At 39.7% G+C, this 20274-nt stretch overlaps 1 protein-coding gene across 5 annotated transcripts; it reads right to left on the bottom strand.

Moving 5' to 3' along the window:
* Positions 1 to 112: 112 nt before the first annotated feature.
* HNRNPK (heterogeneous nuclear ribonucleoprotein K) lies at positions 113 to 20274 on the bottom strand. 5 transcript variants are annotated; one of them, XM_068176199.1, is made up of 16 exons: positions 20139 to 20274; positions 17629 to 17711; positions 17462 to 17538; positions 16486 to 16583; positions 15096 to 15152; positions 13552 to 13595; positions 12596 to 12668; positions 11972 to 12085; positions 10908 to 11036; positions 10163 to 10470; positions 9757 to 9811; positions 5944 to 5994; positions 2177 to 2198; positions 2017 to 2099; positions 1395 to 1564; positions 113 to 637 (listed from the first exon to the last, which is right to left on the bottom strand). In XM_068176199.1, exons 3-16 carry the CDS (start codon positions 17508 to 17510, stop codon positions 604 to 606), a joined length of 1287 nt encoding a protein of 428 aa, XP_068032300.1. In that variant the 5' UTR covers positions 17511 to 17538; positions 17629 to 17711; positions 20139 to 20274; the 3' UTR covers positions 113 to 603. The 5 variants fall into 5 exon arrangements, with proteins under 5 accessions (XP_068032300.1, XP_068032299.1, XP_068032301.1 ...); XM_068176198.1 differs by having other exon boundaries at positions 17462 to 17541; positions 17633 to 17711; XM_068176200.1 differs by having other exon boundaries at positions 17633 to 17711.

Raw genomic sequence — 20274 nt, 5'->3', positions numbered from 1 at the left:
AAGAGCAAGCTTAACAGCAACTTTAATCTATAAGGAAAAACAAAAAACCAAACCAGGTGTATCCATTTTAGTTATGACCTTATGAAGACCTGAAGAAAAATGACCACCACGAATAGGTTCACTAAATTTATTGAAAAATCCTAAGATGTTTCTTACAAAAATTCAATACATTCTGCACACTGCTCTCATCAAATGCCAGGTACATGTGGCCTACCATATTCTCCCCCTTCAAAGTAAGATACAGTGTACATAAAGCAGGGTGTTCACAACAATTACAGAAAAACAGTACAATTTACCACCAACAATGAACAAAAATAGAATTCACTCTCTCTGCCGCTTCAAAATTTCAATGTTAGTCTCGTGAGCCCTCCCCCACCCCGTGTATTTTTAAGGAACTAAAACATTACATCTGGTGTACAGCAAAGGTTCCACTACACCTCAAATGCAGAACACCTATGAAGCAGAGGAATGTTGGCTTTTTAAACAGAAGCAGATTAAAAAAAAAAAAAAAAAGGGTGCAGGACTCCTTCAGTTCTTCACTAGTCTTAGAAAAACTTTCCAGAATACTGCTTCACACTATAAAAAAGAAAAAATAATCTTGCATTAGAATCCTTCAACATCTGCATACTGCTTCACACTATAAAAGAAAAAGAAAAAAGCATGTATTAGAGTGATGGACCATACATCTTGCATCAACATTCATAACGCATATTAAATTACAAATTACTAACACATTTAAAAATACAATTTAAAAATGTCAATGGCTAACAATTATATTAGTGTATTTCAGGCACAGTTAAATATTAATAATCTAAAGCTAAACACTCCAGTTAAGACATTAAAACTGCTATAGCAGCCAGAATGTTAATACAGCAACTGCTATCTGTAGCTGTTAATATTTGGCAGAAAAGGCAAAGTACTGTCAGCAAGGTGTGAAATGCTGCATAACAGCCCCAAATCGATTTCAACTTGTCCTGCAGAGGCATGGTCTGTGCCATATGGCAGACTGTGATTTGTTGTCAATTTAGTTATCTAAAAACAACAAAATCACTAGTCTTCCACACAGAACTAGGCCAACATCCACTGAAATCTTCTATATTTTCTACAGGCTCTATGTAATTTATTACAAGTAGTTTTTTTTTGCAGCAGTTTTCACCAGAGAAAGGAGAGGACTGCTTGGTTAAGTTGTCTTCCAGCAAGATTAGTTTTGAGGGTGTCTTCATTTTAATTAGAATGGAGAGCAGAAGAGAATCAAGGCAGAACTACCACTAGAGAAGTTAGGTTCAAATAGTTACTTAAAACCTGCCTTCTTCAAAAACTGATTCATAGAGGAGAGCAGTTTTATCATATACAAGCTAATTTGAGAGTAGGGACAACATTAAACTTTAACTTGCCTGTTCTGCAGCAAATACTGTGCATTTTGTATCTGGTCCTGTGTTCCTGTAATAGTTATTATCCGATCTTCTGAGCCTTCTAGTGGTTCATCGATTTTGATTGAAGCTCCTGACTCATGACGTATTTGTTTGATTCTCTGGCCTCCCTTTCCAATAATAGATCCTGCCAACTAGGGAATAAAGCAAAAACATTCATTTCCTGATACAACTATCTTTCCAAAAGGTTAGAAAATTACAACAGCATTTGCGTAGTTTCCACAAATTCAGTTTTAAGTGCTGCAATAGGAGCTTATTTCTTTATAGCCTAAAAATATTAATTGTATAAACACAGGTGAGATAAAACTGGGAGAACCAGCTCTCATTTGCAAAACACGAGTTACAAGGACAGTATCTATTACTAAGTATTAACCACAAGTAGAATTATTTAATTCTTTCTGTCTCTGAAGACAGAAACCAAACAGTCAAGCAATACACTGTTGGCGATTTAGAAACACTTGTTTTGTATTAGAAGTACTTTATCAAGCATTTTAAGTATTTCTGATTTTCTTGAACAGTCTGAGAAATGGCTGTGACCTTTTTTTAAAGAGAAAGCCTGAATTGAAAGCAAATTAACTTTACTTACATCTTTGGGAATCGTTACTTGTGTTGTGATGATGGGTCCACCAAGATCTCCATATGAACCACGCCCCCCTGCATAAGAATAGTCTGATTTAAGTGTATGCATGAAGCCCTTTAGTAACTACATAATGAACTACAAGCAAAGGTTCTATATAAACACTTACCATAACCAGAGCCACCCTCAAACTGTAAGAGAAAGAGAAAAAAAACATTAACATGAACGGCCATGTTTCATTAACACATTTTTATCTTAAGCACTATACTGTTAACTTTGAGGCCATTTAATCAAACATCACAACCCTCAATCTGATATAAATACAAGTGTTACACCATCAAGGGCATCCTGAGGCAAAGACAGAAGACCAGAAACAAAAAGGGTGGGTGGGAGAGATCTAATTAACCTCTGTCCATTTGGACCAGAGGCCGTCTTGTGCAGGATCACCAGCTGGAGGCAATAATTCTTGTCGGTCCCATCCAACTCCAGATATTCTGTGATTCTTATTGTGCCCTATCAAAACCCCTAAGAATAACACATAAAATGGCAAAGAATTCAGCCATGCCAGTTTACCAAGGCAGTCTCACTATCTCAGCTTCTTGTAGACAGCTGTTGATGCTGATCTACTTGTGACCTATGTACTAAACATTAGAATTACAAAATCAGAGCCTTATTAATAGGACTAGAAGTCTCCACTTCCGGGGCAAGAAGTCTGCCCAGTAAATCATCCTACTACATCTACATCTTTGATTCTGACTATGTTGCAACCCTTTACATCTTTGAATAAACAATCACGACATGAATTACTTCTGTTACATTTGAACCACCATATACCAAATGTAAATCACTGCAACAAGCACTCCTGGCCCAGTTATTTTTAGGATTTGTAAACTTGCATTTGACATCAAATTCTCATTTCATATTATGTGTTTTAAGTGTGCAAAACAGTGTATTTATACTTTGCCACAGAAGCAGAGAATAAATATACACGGTTCTATCAAATTCAACTTCTGAAGAGACTCCTGGGGTGTGTGAGAGGAGGCTGGAGGCTGCCTAAAGCTGAAACTGTCAGCCAAGCTGGTGACATCTCAGTGACAGCATTTAAGAAAAGAGCAAAACATTCCCAATGTGCACTGACTGTTAAAGAGTGAGCAAGGATGAAAAAAGTGCTCCAGGCACTGGAATGGAAACTTCCCTGCAGCCCATGGAGAGAACCACACTGGAGCAGATCACTACACTGTAGCCCACTGAGGGATGCTATGCTGAGAGCAGGCACAAATGCCCAGAAGGAAACTGCAGAGGCAGATACCTGTGCCCTGTGAGGGGATCAACACCAAATTAGTTTGTTCCTGAAGGACTGTACCATATGAAGGGGACCTAGACTGCAAAAGTTCCCTAAGTATTACAGTCCACTGGAAACAGATCATTTGAGCAGCTCCAACTGTATCATTCCATGGAAGGGAACCTACACTGGAGCAGGGGAACAGTACAGAAAGGAAGGAGCAGTGACAAGTGTGATGAACTGACTGGGAACCTGCCATTCCTATCACCCCTGCACCATTCATGGCAGAGAAGTAGAAGAGTAGGAGTGAAGGAGTGAAAGCTGAGTCTGTGAAGATCTGGAAGATGGATAAAGGTATTTTTATGTTTCTCACCATGCTACTCAAAGTGGCAGGAAACCTACCCAAGCCAACTCTGTTTTTACCTGTGATGTTAATTAGTAAGTGATCTGCCTGTCTCCATCATGAGCCACAGACTTTTTTGTTTACTTTCTTCCCTCGTTCTGTTATGAAAGGAACATGAGAGCAGCTGGCAGTCAGTCAAGTTCAGCCACTCAAAAGTACCGACCCATAGAAGTTACAATGAAACAACTTTCCCAAAAAATATTCCTTACCATCTTTCTTTTTACATCAAAATGGAAGCTATTCAGATCAAAGTGTTGAGCTTATCCTCTGTCTCTAAGCAACCTGTATTGTCTAATCATGTTACTAAGCAATACATATTATAAGACAACATAATGGAGTTCACAGTGGAGTCCAAAATACAAGACAATGAAGGATTCTGCTTAAGGTTTAAATGAGAAGCTGATCACATAGCATACTGCATACACACATATTGCCATAGGATACCTTTTTGGACTAATTTATTTTAAAGAAAATACCCTTCCTTTATCACATCTGCCTCTCCACACTACAAAACAACAGAATTTGATAGCAGTTGCTGTGTATATAAGCTAAGAACTGACTTTTCACATGAATTAATCAAAAGTATTAATTTGGCAGCATTTCGCCATCTTCCAAGACATTGCCAACACCTGATGTACTCCGTAATTTCTACAACGGAGTGACTACATCGGTGAACAAGAGAAAAGCTAAAGGTACCACATACCTGGACTTCTGTAAAGTTTTTGACATAGTCCCCATGTCCTTCCCTCCAAATTGGAGAGGGATGGATTCAACAGGTAGACTGTTTATTGAACAGGGATAGTTACATCCAGGGGGCAGTGTCAATGGCTCAGAGCTTCTGCAGACATTAAGTGGTGTCCCTCAGGGATTGGCCTCCACTGGGACCAGGGCTACTCAATGTCTTAATCAATGACACAAACAGATTAGGTACACCTGCAGCAAGTATGCCAAATGAGTGGCAGACCATTTGAAGGCTGAAGGACTGGATGCCATCCAGAGGAACCTGGACAAGTTCAAAAAGTGAACCCATGGGAATCTCATTCAATTTAACAAGATGAAGAGCAAGGTGCTGCACCTGAATTGGCGCAACCCCCAGTACCAACACAGGCTGGGGGATGAACAGATGGAGAGCAGCCCTGCCCAGAAGAACTTGGGGGTGCTGGTGGGTGAAAGGTTGTACATGACCCAGCAATGAGCACTTGCAGCTCAGAGTGTCAACCGTGTTCTATTCTACATTGAAAGGTCTAGCCTTGAGATCATGAGTACTGCATCCAGCTCTGGGGGCACCAACATTAACGGAATGGACCTACTGGATTAAGTCGAAAGGAGGACCACAAAGACTACAGAGGGATGCAGCACCCCTCCTGTAAGAAAGCCTGAGAGCTGGGATTGTTCATCTTGGAAAGGAGAAGGTGTCAGGGTGACCTTATTGTGGCCTTCCAGCTCCAGAAGGCAGGCTTCCATCAAGAAGGCTAGAGAGGAATTTTCACACAGGCATGTAGAGGAAGGACAAGGGGCAACAACTTTAAATTGAAAGCAGGTTGGTTTAGTTTAGGTATTGGAAAGAAATTATTCACTGTGAGGGTGGTGAGGCACTGGAACAAGTTGCCCAGAGAAGCTGCGGACATCCAATTACTGGAAGTGTTCAAAGCCAGGTTCAATGGAACCCTGAGCATCCCAGTCTAATTCAATGTTCTCTACCCATGCCAGGTTGCAACTAGATGACCTTTAAGGTTGCTTCCAACGAAAATTATTCTATAACTCTGTGATAACATCCCAAAACCTATCTGATCAAATGATACACTTTCAAATAGATTGATAGGTAAACATAGTTTATTGACAAATAAAAGTGAGAAGCTACTTCAAATATTTGCTGCTTGAAATAAAATCCCACAACATTATGGAAGTAAACCAAAATATAAATCATAAATTGATGCATCTACAGTGCATCAGTTATGGAGAAAGTCATAATTTAGCAAAATGAAAATACTGTGTAAGGCAGGCAAAAGAGGTACAGAAAAGCTCCTCTATTTTTACCAGGCTGCTGTATAATTCCACACTTCTATTAACATTACCTGCCTTCAAAGGACACACCATTAAGTCTACCCCTAAATTCAGAGTCAGAAGAATGGCTTTATGAATTTTAATAGGCGCAAGTTGCCATGGACTACACTAAACATCTCTTAAATTTGCTGTATCACTTAACTCATTCAAAAAAACAGTTTTCAGAAAACAGGCTCAAAATACTCACCAACTCTGGTGGCTGCATTTCATCACAGGCATCCACATGACACTGCATCATCTTCCAGATGGAACATAAGAGGAAGAAAGGAAATCCAGGTCATACAGTCTTTTAGAGAATGTTGCAACCAAACAGAATGCATAGGGGTACAAAGAAACCCTTATACTATTAACAAAGACTTGAAATTATGTGATTTAGACTACTTTCAAGACTCACTACTTTCAAGACTCACTGGCTTTAAATTTTACTTTGGGGCAGCTCTATATGGGCAACTCCTGTCTTCCTTCTCTTTCTATGGTATTAGCAGATTTTTCCTCTAAGAAACTCAGAAACTAATGGCAAGGCAAAACTTAAGCCTTATTTTTTTATTTTAGAAAACCTTTTTACATTATTACATGTAGAAATACTTTATCAATCTTTTATTTCTGCCATCAACTAGAAAAAGGTTTAGTAAGATTGAAACAAGTAACTGCAAGTGATTATGCCAACTGCAGGTTAAGCAGGAAGGACACTGCTTGTTATGTTCTATTATCCACATACCTCATCTAGCCAGCCGGTAAGTAGACTAACAATCTACTGCTGTCTAACTGTATTAGAAACTTAATTATGTTTCTAAAACATATGATATATGGCATTTCTTTCAGAATTTTACAGTTTCAGCAAGTGATGTTTATTTGTGCAAAATGAGTTTCTGAAACAGAGTGTCTTAGCATACATAACATTTTACGTTCAGACTAATTTGTGCTAGTCACTACTCAGAACTGGAACAGAAACCAGATGACAGATGGGCTGGATAAGGCAAAGAGCTTAACTTTTACATCTAATAAAAAACCCTGCATGCAGTCCTAACTGATGTAAAATTCTTTTGTAGTAAGTTTTTCTGGTTTTTAAGAGTGACTAGGAAAGTTATATTTTGTTACTTCCTTCCTGCATCTGCACAAATAAATAGGAGAGTTGCTATGCATTCGTCCTTACTAATTTTTTACATGCCCCTAAGAATGACAGTGTTAAAAAGTACTGAAAATTCAGGATTTTTCAGATCACCATAGCCCTTATGATACATAGGATTTGATCCTGGAGTAGTTACATACTGTAGTAGCTGTATTTCTATATGCTGATAAACAAGTCTGTACTGTGGAGAAAAAGCTTCAGAACAGACTGTAAGTCAAATGAGCATTTAAACAGCAGTACATACTTATACTACAACTTTAAGCCAGGCTAAGAGACACGTATCAACTTAAGTGATTAACTCTGTATGGCCAAGAGGAATTTAGCCATCTTTTAAAATCAAAATGAGTTTTTCTCATCTCATCATTTACAAGGCTGAGTCAATATTGTGTTATCTCTGAATACAGGAAAAACCACAGATCAGCATCCAGTCTTAAAGACTGTCAACTCTTCAATCTTTCTGCCTTTAGTGAAAAGGAGAAGTGGCAAAAAAATTTGGTTTTCTACATTAAATTTTTCCCTTATTTCTCAGATGTTCATCAATTGTTGCCTTTTATTACACCTGTGCAGGATAGAATCCATGTGAAAAGAGTGATTCTACTCTCTAAGAGCAGCTTTTTCCATCACAAACCACAGTAATATTGGTTTAGTTTTAACTGTTAGCTATACAACAGTTTCTATTTGATGCTTGTAGCACAGGAGGACTTTACCTTTAGGCATAATACTTGAAGCTGTGATGTCACACTCAGTGTGGAAATTTCCTTTCTGCTTACAAAATTTAGGATACTAGTATCATGATTAACTAAAACTAGAAATTAAATACTGTCTTTGTTGGGAAGTAGTCCTTACTTTAATGGGCTATAATACTTGGTCACAAAGGAGCCAAAGTTTTGAGCAGCTTCACTATGAAAAAGAAATGAAACTGCCTTTTTTTCGATGAAAGAAACCAAACTAGCAGAAATTACTCCACTTGCATGTAGAAACTCATGTCAATAAAGTGAAGGTCAACCTGACAGGCTAAGCCTAAGTTAAAATGGATTTTCTATTCTAGCTGAACTGGAATAAAAATAGAACAAAAATAGAACACACTACTACCCAAGAGTCAAGCGAAGTAAGACTGTGCTCAACCAAATACCCAAAGAAGGGCAGGCTGCTCAGTTTATGTACTCTAGCATAGGCTTTATGAGCTGCAAACAGAAGAACACAAAACCTAAGCTCTGAAAACATGTAAATACAGATAAGGAATCTTGGAGGTGTACTTCTCCATTCTTCCAGTTTTTCAGCATGTAGAGTACCATGGGAAATGGCGTTTTTTTGTGATTGCAAATATTTGTAACTGCAAATCTTTCCTTTTATTATTTCTAATATGCATATGACATTCTTGCAACTTGTAGTCCCAGTAACTCTTATTCCCAAGGAGCTCATGTGAAGCCCGCTTAGGGAGCCCATTTCATAGCTCTTTTTCATTTCTATCTTTTACATTTACTTAGAATAAAAAAATAACATGTCACCTGTCATCTTAAAGAAGGTGCCAAACAAAGCTAGAGGAGAAAATAATATTGCTACTATAGAGATCTACCTCTGTTGTGGTTTAAGACCAGCTGGCAACTAAGCACTACAGAGCTGCTTGCTCACACACCCCTACCCAACCCCCAGTGGAACTGGGACGAGAATCAAAAGTAAAACTTAGAACCTGATATAAGAACAGTTTAGTAACTGAGAAGAAGTTAAAAAACAAAACAAGGAAAACTAACAAAAAATGAAACAACAACCACCACCATGGCCCAAAACAATAAAACACCAAGAATAAAATCAAGGGTACATGATACAACTGCTCACCACTTTGCTGACCACTGCCAGGCCCCATACTCAAACCTCTGTGGACCCCCTGTCTGGGTACCTGCCCCAGTTTATATACTGCATATGATGTTCTATGGTGTGAAATATCTCTTTGGCCAGTTTGGGTCACTTGTACTGATTACAGTACTTCCCACCTTCTTTAGTGTACCTACTCATTGTCAGGGCATGAGACACTGAGTAAGTGCTTGACTTGGTATAAATACTACAAAGGAAAACAAAAACATCAGTATGTTATCAACATTATTCTCATACTGAATTCAAAACACAGCACTGGACCAGCTACTGAGAAGAAAGTAACTATCCCAGCTGAAACCAGGACAACCTCCTGGACTTCCTGAGGAAAGAGGAAATCTGGCCTCAGAACAGCAGATGGCTGCTGGGGCTTGGCAGTTCAGAATGCAACATAGAAGACTATATGCATCCTTTGTTTTAAGCTTCCACATACTAAGAGATTTCTTTCTCCCCAGAAAGAATTGGTGTAGGATTCAACTAAGCAGTAGTTCTTACCTCCAAAACACTTGGAATTAAGAATGGATTTTCTGCAGAGAAACTAGTAAATATAGAAGAATTGATTCAAAAGAGCCATCACCTTCCAACAACTAGAGCTCTTCTCATGTTTGCCAACCTTTAGTGTTAGGAATGCTAGTGTAAGTCACCAGACAACATTGCTCTGACATGCTTTCTCTATCTGAAAAATCTCCCAATTGCTATTTCTGTCATGCTGATTAAAAAAATCTGAAAGATGGCCAGTGCAAGAAAACCTACAGAGCTGAGCACAATCAAAATCACTGAATCTTTTTGATGACAGGGAGAAAGAAAGAAAACTGAAGAGTACCATTTACACCTCGAATATCCATCCACAGGAGGACCACTTGTATGGACAAAACATTTTGGTTTTACTATCAGAATCGTGTATGGTGTGAACCGTCCCACATGAACGTGCATGTGGTTCAGCAAGAGGTCAGCATGCTAACTGTGCTTCGGGACACAACAGAGCAAATTTTAAACTCATACCATGCCATCGTAATGGTCTCCTGGTCTGCCCCTTCGGTCATAGGACATCAGATCTCTAAACGAAAAAGGCAGCAGCATGTTAATAGTGTTACATGTGTTATAAGCTAGCTTGTTTATTCTCATTCTGAATTTTCCCATTCAGGGTTCACATATAACTTGGTATCAAACTACTCTCCCCAAGTACTGAGTAACAGAACTTCCAGAATTACTGACTTTAGTCCTAGCAACTTACTATATCACAGGAGGTAATTAAATTTCAGTAAATTTCAAAATACTCTTGTCTAATACAGGCTCAATACCGCATAATCCCTACCAACATGGAAGCATGGGAAAATCAATGAAAATATGAATATGACTCGGATACACAACATGAGTTCTTGTATAATGCAATTATCCAACAACTCACCCGCCACGAGGAGGTGGTGGAGGAGGAAGAGGAAGATTACGAGCTCTGCTGCCACCTCTAACACCACGACCTGGTGGAGGTGGTGGTGGTCCTCTTCGAGGGCTCATATCATCATAATCTCTTCTTGAGGGAGGCATAGGTCGTCCACCACGACCAGGGGGCATTCGATCAAAACCTCCTCTTCCACGCATTGGAAAGCCCACTGGCCGTCCCCTTCTATCATCAAACATCATTGTGAAGCCACCATAGTCATACGTTTCATCATAGAAATTGGGATCGTAAGGCTGGGCCCGTCCTTTAATTGGAGACTAATACAAATAAACAAAACAATTCCTCAAATCAGATAGTTCTATTACAACTGATGTACTTAATTAAACTAACACATTTATGCATTTGGAACATGTTCTTGATTTCACAATGCTTCATTTCACGCCAAGAAAGGAGATGTTGATGCACTTCCTGTGAACTTAACTATGACAGTAAAACTACCTAGATGTGGCAGATACATTTTGTTTTCCTTCCTCTTCGAATTTTTCATTCTGATGACATGCAAAGCATAAATGGTCTGCTACTACCAACAATAGAAAGAGTTTCCAAGGTTTGTAACTGTCCATAATTTGCTGTTGGGAAAGTAGGAGGTACTAAATTTAAACTAGAAACTGAAAGACACCATTTTTCATGCAATTAATGTCTAAAACATTCATAAATGCCAATGAAAGAATAAAATAAATTTAATAAACATTACCTCAGAGATAAGATCCAAGATAATCTTGATGCACTCAACAACTCTATCAGGTTTTCCACCAATAAGCACCACTCTGTCAGTTGAATGAGGACAACACTCTTGAAAGAGCTTAATGGTGGTCTGAGTGTTCTGCAGAAGAAAAAAAATCCAAGATTATCAAATATATTTTTAAAAACTTTATAAAACTATTAAAATATTTTAAAAATAGATTCAAAAGACAATTAAGTTCCCACCCACTTAAATCTGCATGCTTGCTTTTGAGTTATCATACAAAATTTGAAGATTATATATTTTAAAGATCTTGCTGCTCTAAATTTTGTATGAAGATGAAAAAAAAAAATCAATGTTCTCCTATTTCAATTATGACACAGCTACAATGCATTATTTAATTAAGTATTAGAAAAAGGACCACATAACCATTGTGAGCTTACAGGCTGTATTAGCTTTCAAATTAAACATGCTTTGGATGCTAAAACAGCAATGTTGCTAGGATTATGTCTAGTTATCTTGCCTTTCTTAATCCATACAAACTAGTATTGGCTTATACCTGAGCTGACCTGAAACTGCCTGACACAATGCCAAGAAACTCAAACATGTGTTTTCAGTTCATAGAGACCATTTTTTAGAATGTTACTCTTTCTCTTTAAAAAAAATGTCTTCCAGGAGTTAGAATTAAAAAACACAAAACCAAACATGAAGTCCTTTACAGTACATCGACTGTGGAGATGCTTTCAATCTCACTGTTTTGTGTGTCCAACCACACAAGTAATTCTACACTATGCAGCAGTTTGTTCTCAAAGGAGAAATTAATACAATTTTAATAAAAAGAAAGTTAAAATCCTTTCAAAACACGTTTCAAACCAAGTCCTGGCTCTGCCACTGACATTACTTCTGAGGTTCTGCAATAAAGTTGCAACTCCAGCTCTGTCCCACAACATCAAAAGCATGTAAGCAACACGTTGAGAAGGAATTACCACACAGCAGATACTTAGATGTGCCTTTTATGAACAGAAAATATTGCTTATTGAACAAAATGAAATCTCAGAAGAACAGAAAGCAAGTACCTCTCTGAGTTCTTTAATTTTAGCACCCTTGACACCAATGATGCCTCCTGCCAAACTCTGGTGAATAAGAAGTCGAAGTTCGCAGTCGAAGTCACTGCCTTTGTAGTGTTGATACTGTAAATAAGATGCATATAGGGAGAAGCAATAAAGATTAATCACAAAAATTCGAAATATTTGGGGTTTTAAGCTTTTTCTTTAAACAGAATGAGGGAATTTAATTTATTGCTGAATTGTAGTCATGTATTTCTCTCAATACAACCACAGCAATTTAAACACCTCACCTCAACTTGAAGTATTAGTTTTCCCTATTTTTTACATTATTTATTAAATTACACTGCACCACTTGCTATAAAGATTTAAGAAGGTATCAAATAGTGCAACACTTGTTTTTTGGAAAACAAGGAAGTTGTTCAAAATGTTAGTTTAATAAACTATGACAGACTCTGCCCTTTACCCAAAAAATGCCAACACATAGTGGGACAACCATAATCCTTCTTTAAAAGGCTTTTGACATTTTTCACTTTTCTAATTTTCCGTGTTTAAAAAGTAGCAAATACTCTAAAACCATCTCATTCAAAAGCTAATCTTTTCATTCTAAACAGAAGAAAATTTCAAGATAAATACCTCTTCTAAAGTAGGGATAATCTTCTTCAAGATTTCTCCAATTGTCTCTATATCTGCACTTATACTCAGGATGCTGTTGGAAGCCACGATGACAGACAATATGGAGAAGGCAGAAAAGAAAAAGCAGAAGTAAATTCTTTTTATCATCACACACAAACTTTTAACAAGATTTACTACAAAGAAAAGTTAACAAGTATTCCCCATTTAAAGTAAACCTGTTTGCTCAATTTACAACACATGCATCTTTGTTTATGCCCAGTATATATGCATGAGAAATTTAAGATTAGGTAGGTCTTGCAGAGAGAGAAAGACAGAATGGGCTTTTGGAAGGGCTCAAATTAAGTGGGCAAGAAACTGACGCAGAACTGGAAAGTAGAAGTGACTACTCATGTTCCCCGCCACCACTAATTAGGATACCCTCGCTATTACATTGGTAGACTGGCACACCTTCTCGTATTAAAAGTGAGGATATGCAAGTGGTGAACGTTGTATCTGGAATAAGGTTATGGAACTCAGATTACTAATGGGCCCTCCAAGAAAACGAATACAAATGCAAGACAAAAAAAAGACGAAACAAATGAGAAGTGAAGGAAAGCGAACCGGAATTAGCACTTCATCAGAAATAATTATGAACAGGCAATGTTGAGGGGAGCAAGGTGGGCCACAAAGACAGAGCGAGAGACTATTTTGAACCAATCTGATTTACAATGCAGCAAATATGCAACACTTGAAGCTGTGCTCCTTCCATTGAAATAAAATTAGTGGATTGTTTGGGTGGGCAACTCACGTAAAAGTTCAGTGACAAAAAGACTTAATGGGGAAAATAAGACAGAAAACTTGAAAAAAAACAATACACCGTCTATAAGGGGATACTATTTAATTATATCAAAGGCAGGTAATAAAATACATTTCTCTCTTTCTATTCAGGCAGTGAGGCATAAACTGTTGGGACATACCGCTCGGGGCCACTGCTGTCTGGGACTGAAACACTGGCATTGTACTGCATTGGTCATTGGCGTTCGTGGATGTTGGCATTGGGCATGGGTATTCAATCGGAAGTTGTCAAGTATGGTACCCGTTTGGCAACGAGCACATTTTTGGGCATAGCCAACCAGGGTTTTCACATGGGCGTTCAGGGGCGGATGGGCCAACGTCATGGTGGGCAACGCAGGGGCAAGTCGATCCAGTACATGGGCAACGGAGATATATGGCCAAAAAAACAAGGAGAGGGAAAAGGGGGAAAAGCAATAAATTTTAATTTAGTACAAACTATACTCATTACTCTCAATTAATGAAACAAGCTTAAGTTGTTCTGAAGACTAACACAATAACGGATTGCTACACCAACTGTGGCCTAACAGTATGGACTTTAAAAATGAGTCACTTGATCTGACTAAACTACTATTTATTTTTAATAAATGATGTTTCAGTAGCAGGCTGGCTCATGAGGGTAGACGCAAAAACTGTCAAGACTGATAGTACTAGAACCTTGGGCAAATCGGGGAAGTTTGTGTTCCAGACAAATCTAAATTATCCGGATATAGATGACATACTGGTTTACTCAAAAAATCAAAAAAAAACCACCAAACCTAAACAAAAAAAAACCTGATTTAAAAAAACCCTAAAGAAAGAGGAACAACTAGCTGCCAAAGTTAGTGAGCATATGTATGATTCCTGACCATTTCAACTAAAATCTCAACTATAGTTGCGGTAGTTTATGAACTTAGTTGGAACTGATTTGTAATGATATACTCCCAAATCTCGTGCTGAACAGAGTCTTGATTGGAAAAACCGTTGAAATTGTAGCAGATGTTAAGTACAGGAGTGTAAACAAATGGAATTTAAGAAGTGTTGCCAAGTTTTATAAATACACAACGTTAAGGCTGAGCATGTGTCTTATCACCAGAGTCCACCCCCTGCAAAATGTGAACAGGCATTAAGTCATGACCATTTAAAAATACTTCCAAGTAATAGAATACAATGTTCCTTTAGTGTTTTATATTTAAAGCAAGAAACCTTAATACTAATGGTTTTGTGCTTCATGTGCAAGCTGTTAAGGAACAGATGGATGATTTCATTTTACTTTTTTGAAGGAAGTTAAAGGATTCCTCTATCACTGGGTTAGGCCAGCCAACTGCAAGGGTTTCAGAAGTACTATAACTGATGCACACATATGGGGAATGGTAATATTAAGGGGTTTAAGTTTTGTCAATATTTTTAATTAGGACGGTAACTCATTTCAAGTGTGTAATTTAGCAGAATCCTATTAAAAAGTGAAGAGATTTAATATAAACCTCTCCTCCCATGCATCAAGCTGAGTTTTAATTGAAATAGAAACTGAAGAACTGTTATCTACTCTGACAATCAATACAAATGGCTTTTAACTTGGATGTCTATAGAGTTGAATTGCTCCCATTTCTAGAAATGCACGCAATCAAGTTTTCGATGTAGTGCTCTGAAAGAAGCAGTGTTAAATTGGTTCAAACTCATATATACTTACGTCTGTACGAAGTGCTTTAATATTTTTGCCACCTTTTCCAATCACTGCTCCAGCATTCTGGAAAATAGTTTTCATTATGAAAAGAAGTTACATTATGAAGAGAAGTTACATTATGAAAACTCAGCATAGACTAAGTTTTTGAACTCAAGTCTAAAAACAGTAGATCTATATTTGCTGGCCCAAGAGGTGGGGGGACGCACCACTTTGGCATAAAAAAAATTACCAAAAGCTCTTACAACCATGGAACACAGCACACAGAGAAAGATAACTCAGCTTTGCCACTAATATTTAAATTCCAAAGAGACGTTTTAGGCAATTCTGCCTATGTTGAACTTCTCATAGACTAGATCTATTAAAAAAACCAAACTAAATTAGTGCAATATAGGTCAATTACTTCCTCAATTATCTGATCAGGTTTTTTTTTTCCTTATGGAATATGTCTGCAAATTCCACTTTCGAGCTCCAAACATTTGATAATTTCAAGTGCTAATACTGTTTTGCACATAGGTAAAATAAGTAATTTCTCAGAGCAATATTAACTGAAAAAGGCTGAAATGAACATTAACAGCCACCAACTTCATTAAAGCCACCAACATTAACAGGAATAAACTGACAAATAGTAAAAAATAGTAATTGGAAAACCACGTTTTTACCAGGTTCTTTCAAGGATTCTACGAAAAGTATTGCTTTTATTACACACATATTATGCTAAAAGCATGCAAAACATTTAATGGTATTCCATGTAACTTGGCTATTGGTCAGAAACACCACACAGAGTTCAGGCTACATTCTTTCACACCAACACAAAAGACTGAGGTACTTCAGAAAGTATAAATCATCTGTAGCAACTGGAAATACCAGAGGAAATTCACACACAGTAACTTTAACTATTTACACTTGTCAACAAAATCACTGCAATCCCTGAAGGACTACTCCCACACTTCTTCCTGCTGATATAGTTGAACAAGTTTAGTAGATCTATTTGGGAAAACTACTAAAATCCTAAATTGTCATCTCACGTATTTAATTTGAAATCACTTATTTATAATCCTCTAAAAACCTTATTTTCCAAAGACTCATATGCAGCTCAAAATAGCTACCTTCCATTCAAATGTAAAAATATCTTAGAATCTTTACTGCTCTACTTCTTAGCAAGTGTATCTTTTTAATAAACCCTATATTGATCCTTAAGGACTTACCCTTTCAAGAGAACCCGGAGGACAATTCCATTGCAATACACTTATAACTACCATTCCTATATACTGAAAATTAATCTAGTACGTTATCTCATTTCAAAAAAAACCACATTATCTCTCTACACTTATCTCAGCATACACTTTGTCACCACCATCTTGAACAATGCTACACAAAAACCAGTAAAAAAGCGTACTTTGCTCTGAAGCAAGATGCGCAGTTCAACCATCTCATCAGTGTTTCGAGATCTTTTGAAGGCTTGCTCTTCCTCCATATCTTCTGCAGGACGTTTGCCTGTAGAGAGGTCCATAGGGGGGAAACATAAACATTTATTTAACTTTCTAAGTCATAATGAAGTGGAAGACATGCCAAAGGTATGCTCGGTACTATTAATACGTTCTTTCATATTAGCACAAAACTAATTACAGACATCTATTCTAAGCATCCACAGCACAGAAACCAGTTTTCACATCAACAGCTTTCTTACTGATTAACAACTGAAAATGCATTTAAAAGTCTATGAACTGTGGCTTAAATGAGAATGTTGCACACAGTCAGTAAGAAATTCACAACATTTTAGACACATCTAAAGGAATGCAGCATCACCCACTTAGTATTTGTTTATAATTTCAACTGGGGAAAACCTTTCAGGCATAAAGCTCAAATGTAGTTTGTCCAACACTGAAACATTGGTGAAATAATAGTAAAGTAGCACTTCAGATACTCTGGGAAAAACTGGCACAAATCTACAACAGTAATGCCCAAACCTCCCTCATAATTCACAATAAATTTTCCATTAAGCTCTTTAGCAATGTTTCATATATTCATACTCCTGCATGTAACAACTACAATGAATAAAAAATGCAATTCACAGATATGCCCTATAGTATTCATACATATTCACATTTTCCATACAGCTATGAAATATTTTTCAGTATTTAGTTATCACTTTCAGTTCTCATGTCTAAAAAATACCAACAAAAAGATTATGTATTTACGTTTCACAAGCATGTGTAATGACACATTAATTTAAACAGGAGACATTTAATGCAGAACACAAAATTACTGCTAATGCAAACATATGGTAAAGTTAAATCATTATAAAATTCTTTGAAATACTACAATTTTTCAGAGAGTCTTTCTAAAAAGGAATAGTCATTTAAAAAATTTACCATTTGTCTCCGTGTTGGTAAAGGTCTCCTCCTGTTGTTCAGTCTCCATTGCCTTTTTATATGTAAGCAAGCAAAACCTGCTGAAAAATAAAGATGGTACATTTTTTTTGTCAAAAGACAAACTGTACCTCATGCTAAAGTGAAAAAAATAACACAACTGCTAGAACTTACCACTATTATATATCCTTGCTGACAGAAACTCAAATATTCTGGGCGGGATCAAAATCCGACAGCCTATTGCTTCAAGAGCCTATGAAAACAGCATTTATGAGTTGTGAGTCTTCCCACTTTGTGTGTCTGATTCTGCTACAGTCAGAAACCAAAGGGTTGACCTAAACTATTGCTGCAAACTTTTTCCTCATAAAAGAAAAAGCATAGCCAAGCCAAACACACCACTAAGAGAAGATAAAGGCCAAATCTGTAGACTTACATAAACTCTTAATTACACTGTCCGAATTACACTTTTTGGGCACACACAAGTTTTAAGTAACCACATAATCTCAACATTATAGGATATGTGCCTGTTTCACTTTCTAAAGGGCACTACACCATAACCTGGTCCTGCTATTTGGGTCAACACTATTTACACTTAATAAAAAGTCCCACCACGGTAATCATCAACATTTGCTCTATTAATTCTCTACTAGCACACATTTCAGTATGTGTTCCTCTCAACTATATTTGATGAATAAAATAAAAATTACAACTTCCAACTACACTAAAATAACATCATTAAAAAAATATTGCCTTCTGCAGTTACATACAACTGCATGCACACACCCCCAAACCTCCAAAAGCACTGTACTTCAGTACAATGTTCTGAAATAGACTGTGACCTGCTTTTAGCTACTAAAAGCATTAGCGAGAAGTGTAAATAAAAAAAAAACAGTTTTCCAACTTACTATCATTAAAAATGTGATTTACAAATCCAGCCAAACAATCACATATTTGCCCTTGCATCCCATTAACTTTCACTGCCTCAAGAAACAGCAGGCACTCATTCTTGTACCCATAATCGGGGAAGGGGGAATGGGAGTGGGGAAGAAACTGATTCTGACTTACTAAACGTACTCTCAGACAGCTATGCAATTGCTGCCCTGCTTTGTAGGGGCTAAAAGCAGGCTCTGTCTTCCCAATACATGCCGGTACTTCCAGGTACTTGAAGGGGCTAACAAGCATGCACAAGTTTAGTAATAGGGGAATCTCAGGCTGACATTGCCAAAATTGCGCTGTTATGCGGACGCGCAGCAAGAAGATACGGACAAAGCGTAACAGCCCTTTCAGACACCGGTTAATCTATTTGCAAATATCTCATTAATTTTAAGGCAGCAGGGAGCAAACTGTTATTAGTTACAGTTACAATTCACGGCTTAGTCTCTCCAAGTCAAACTTCCCCACACGTCATGTATTCTCAGTAATCTCGCTCAGCTAGGCAAATCGAGGACATTCACACAACTAATAAAGTCAGGTTCCTTATGAACACCGGAGGGCTAAAGCGGACCAGAGAGGTGGAACGAGCGACCACAGACCTAAGAGCTGAGAAACGTCAGAGCGGCTCCAAGGAGCAGCGGCACTTTTCGCCTGCCCTTCTCTTCCCCCCTCTCCTTCCCTGCGTCTCCAGCCGCCCGCCCAGGGCGGCGGGGACAAGGACGAGCACAGAGGCGCTGCGGCACCCCCGCGGAGCAAAAGAAATGGCGCCCTCCGAAATGGCGCCCGCCGGCCCGCTGCGAGGCGGAGCCGGGAGCGGAAGGGCCGCCGCCACCACCACGCGGCCGCGGGGAGCGTTACCCGGCACGGCCCGGGCGGACACAAAGGAGATGCCCGGCGGCTCGAAGCGCGAAGCAGCGGGCACAGCAGAGTCAGCCCTAGCGCCACAGGCACTCCGCCCTTCCCCTAAAGCGGCGCGCCTGCGATGCGGGCACTCCGCCCCAGATGGGCGTCTGCGGCTGCTTCCGCGCAGGCCGCGGCCCACAGCGCCTCGCTGCGCTCGCCATAATCCCCAACAGAAGCTCTCCCCGGTCACAGTGGCCCCCCCCCTCCCTTGGAGCGCACCAGCTGGCGCTGCGGAACCCGCGCTGTCCCCGCGGGGGCAATCGGGACAGAGGCCATCTGAGGGCCCTCAGCAATAGCCGACACGGCGACACACCAATGTCCTCCACGCAGCGTTTTCCCCGTTCTACCGCCGACCCCACGGAAGCGCTGGGGCCACGGCAGCCCTCAGCGGTCGAGGCCCCACGACAGGAGACACAGGCCGTCTCGCACTGCTGTGTCACGCCGCGTCGCCGAGCGGAGTACATCGGCGGCTCTACCGGCCCAGGGAAGGCCTTAACCGGCCTGTGCCCTTCTCCCGCCCCCCTCCCCTCCTCGCCGGCCCCGGCCGCACGGCGCCGCGGGCTGCGCGTACCTGCGCCCACCGCCGGCCCCGCCGCGTACGGGAGAGAAAGGGGAGCAATACCAGACTCTGACGCGCACATCCACCACCGCCACCCGCGATTGGCCCCGCCGCCACCCCCCGCGCAGCGCCGCCGGCGCCTCGTTGGGTGAGGCCGCTGCCCGTCAGCATAAGAGGCGGCGCCGCGACCCGCACCGCCCTCCGTGAGGGAAAGGACGAGACGGGCCCAGGGAAACGGTGGCGCCGCTAGATCCATGCCGCGGCCGGCCGGCCTGCCTTTCCTACCTGGGCTGCGGGAGCTGCACTGGGAGCAGCGCGGGCAGCGTGGGTACGGCCCAGAAAAGCGGGAGCGGCTGCGGCCGGGAGGCGAGAAAATGGCGGCCGCTAAAACCCCGCCTTGCGCGTGGAGCCCGGCGCCGGC

The sequence above is a fragment of the Anomalospiza imberbis genome, chromosome Z (assembly GCF_031753505.1).
Source record: "Anomalospiza imberbis isolate Cuckoo-Finch-1a 21T00152 chromosome Z, ASM3175350v1, whole genome shotgun sequence".
Classification (NCBI taxonomy): Eukaryota; Metazoa; Chordata; class Aves; order Passeriformes; family Viduidae; genus Anomalospiza; species Anomalospiza imberbis.
Note: the sequence above shows the minus strand (reverse complement) of the source record. Positions and strands in the feature narration are given on the sequence as shown.